This window comes from Limulus polyphemus, unplaced genomic scaffold (genome assembly GCF_000517525.1).
Source record: "Limulus polyphemus unplaced genomic scaffold, Limulus_polyphemus-2.1.2 Scaffold8671, whole genome shotgun sequence".
NCBI lineage: Eukaryota > Metazoa > Arthropoda > Merostomata > Xiphosura > Limulidae > Limulus > Limulus polyphemus.
The window spans coordinates 24,597-27,869 of NW_013674281.1; the positions used below are offsets into that span (position 1 = coordinate 24,597).

At 30.6% G+C, this 3,273-nt stretch overlaps 1 protein-coding gene across 1 annotated transcript in view; it reads left to right on the plus strand.

Annotated features, from left to right (window-relative positions):
- Positions 1-2,962, plus strand: part of LOC106475498 (10 kDa heat shock protein, mitochondrial-like) — a 9,045-nt gene extending 6,083 nt beyond the window's left edge. The window contains exon 4 of the mRNA XM_013936178.1: positions 2,698-2,962. Coding sequence (XP_013791632.1) covers positions 2,698-2,748 — 51 coding nt within the window. The 3' untranslated portion in view covers positions 2,749-2,962. The remainder of the gene's footprint in view (positions 1-2,697) is intronic.
- Positions 2,963-3,273: the final 311 nt, after the last annotated feature.

The following is a 3,273-nucleotide window of genomic DNA, read 5'->3' on the forward strand; positions in this document are numbered from 1 at the left end:
TTCATGTGACTTCGCTGACGCAACAATATCATTTTTCTATGTCATTTCCAATCACATTTCATTTGACTTTGTTCTCTAAGAATATTGTTGTAATGTATTATTCTGTCGTTAAAAAGAGGTTGGAAGATAGCGTTATGGTTTTGTTTACCTATTATTATTCTTTCTGTTGTTTGGTTCAACTATGAATTTTTAGTTATATTAAAACGCTAACCAACTTTCTAGCTATAACACATTGAATTTGAGTATGTATGTAATACGAAACTGACACAAGCTTCCCCTTAGCGGTAACATACATATACCAGTGTTATGAAAAATTATGTAAATTAGTTTGCCACACAAGATGTAACTTCGTGCTTTAACTACTCAATAAAAACCCTAATTGTCCTGAGCTTGAACCAATTAGTTCACGATATATATATAAAATAAATTACCTGATTGTTGCTTGATATTGTTATTGTTCTTGAAGTGGTTTAATTTTGGATATTGAGTTTTTTCGAAATTAGGATTTTTTTTCTTTTTCTGGTTCTTTTCCCAATTTCTTTATTTATTGAAATTAATAACAATCACATTCATGTTGTATTGTTTATTAACGTTTGTATCAAGTCCTGGCCAGGCACGGTTTGTTTGTACTTAAGCACAAAGCTACACCATGGGCTATCTGTGCTCTGCCCACCACGGGTATCGAAACCGCAGACATACCGCTGTGCCACTGGGGTCGGCCAGGCACGGATTTACTACCTCTTTTATGGTAAATGATGAACTTTATATTCTAATTGTTTGAATGTTTTATTCTGGCCAGGCACGGATTTACTAACTTTTTTTCTTGTAAATGATGAACTTTATATTCTAATTGTTTGAAAGTTTTATAAAGTTCATCATTACAAGAAAAAAGTTAGTAAATCCGGGCCTGGCCAGAATATTCTAATTGTTTGAAAGTTTTATTCTGGCCAGGCCCGGATTTACTAACTTTCATTTGGTGTTGAATATTGTAATCATACTTTTAAAAAAGAATTTTAAATCTGCTATGTGTGATTACCACATCAAGAACAAACAGTCCATAAATAAAAATCAGTTCTTTTATTGATCAAAGTTGTAGATTAATAAATAGGAAAAATACAGTAATCCCTCTAACTCTGAACATATGGGGCTAAAGCCATGCCGAGTTATTGAAGTAATTTCCTCCCATCCTAAATCACAACTTTCTGGGCCCAAATAAACTACTATATACTACTGTTATTTGAAAATAATTTAGATTAAAAGAACATTAAAATGAATACTTAACAGCACTGCAGGCCAAGGAAGATGATGATTTAAGTTTATGGTGACAGAGGTGATTGTAGGAAGACTTAACACACTTTGGTAAATATTGTACACTGCTTTATCAATTAAAAATTAAATACATTTTGAATACACTAAATTATTCACTGTCTAAAGACATCAACTGTCATGGGGGTAATGCGAAGGAAGCTGGCACTACTAGAATTTGTGTTTGAGAAAGAGTATCCAGATGTTGCAGGCAGAGTTATAGAGACTCTACTACTGGTGGAAGGAAGATTTCATCTGGGTTTTTTTTTTTTTTTTTGACAAGGGTTTGAAAAAGTCTGATATCTTCCCCTGTTTGTAATTGCTGTGCTAACATTTGATGACACCTGCCCTGATTTCTCTCAGATTTGCATAGTGCTATTCCAAATCAGGCAACTGCTCAACTGCCTCCAGTTGCATGGGAGAACTTGTAAGGACTCTTCTTGCACAGTTAGAAAGTCTGAATATTTTTCAGGGATGCTGAGTTATCAAGGGATTACTGTATAGGTTAATAAATAAATTTATGTTGATGTACTGTTGAAGGCCATTGAATTGATATTGATTCTGATTTTCAAGTATCCACATAGATTTAAGAATCATAAGTAAGTATCCTTTTTCTTGGAGTATTGTTAAGTGGGAAATGTCCATTCAGTATATGCATATATGAACGTTTTTATACATCCTAAAGAGTGTTTTGTGGTCAAATATTCACATTAACAGAAATTCTAAATTGAGTTAATTCCTTTGCATCTATTTTGCTGTTTTTGTTTTTTATACAGAGTGCGAAAGCATAGTTCATATTTATGATTAATCAACAAAGAATAGTGTTTTTAATTATTTGTGGCCAGCCTTACCTATCTTTAGCTAAATTTCAACTCATTTTATTATTGTTCTTACAATGGTAAAAAAAATTCACTTAAGTATCAAGTTATTTTCCATGAACTCTGGTTACAGACTTTATCAACTTGAAGTTCAATTTAACTTGATTCTGTAACACAAATTGGGATTAAACACTTCCTTGTATGATTGAAAACCCATGTAATGATAAATAATACTTATTCATGTTTAAACACAACTTGTGTCTAATTACAGAATTGAATAAATTTTGAATGAATTAGCTTTAATCGTTTTTCATATACAGTTTAAATGTTTCGTTTGGTGTAACAGAATTTCCTGCAAAAAATTTCATTTAATAAAAATGTTTATATAAAACATTAAATAAAACTTAAATTTGAGTTTTTTTTAAATATTAGTGATTTATTTTCTATTACAAATTATTTATCTTTGTGTTGATCTTTCTAGTTTAGTAAAATATTATACTTAAGTACTTGTTTATTTACATGCGTAAATGTGTATTTCTAGTGTTTATCTAATAGTTTTTTAACTTTTTTTCAGGAGTTCTACTTGTTCCGAGATGGTGACATTCTCGGGAAATGGGAGAGCTGAGAGGGAAATTGTTTTATTTTTGTGTTTAGGGAATCATTTTATATAGTACTTTGAGATTAACGTGTTATGTTATGAAGTTGCTGTTTTTCCTTAAAGTTGAAAAAGAATAGTAAAAGTTCCATTTTCCAGTTTATAGAAAATTTTTCTTTCCAGGCCATAAACTGTATTATTTTTCCATTATGTACATTATAGAATAAATCAGCAATAACAAAAACTTGGTACTTATTTTAGTCAATAATATTAAAGGGATGACAACAGTTTAATGTAACGTTTAATGTGTTGGGGTCTAATGTAGTATAGATTTCATCAAGATCACTTAAAGTTTCGAGTCCTCAGAATGTTGCAAACACAAGTGCTCCAACTATTACTCCATCACAAGTTTGAGTCTCCAGATTAAAACTTTCAAACAATTAGAATATAAAGTTTATCATTTACAAGAAAAAAAGTTAGTAAATCCGGGCCTACCAAATTAAAACTTTCAAACATTTAGAATATAAAGTTCATCATTAACAAGAAAAAAAGTTA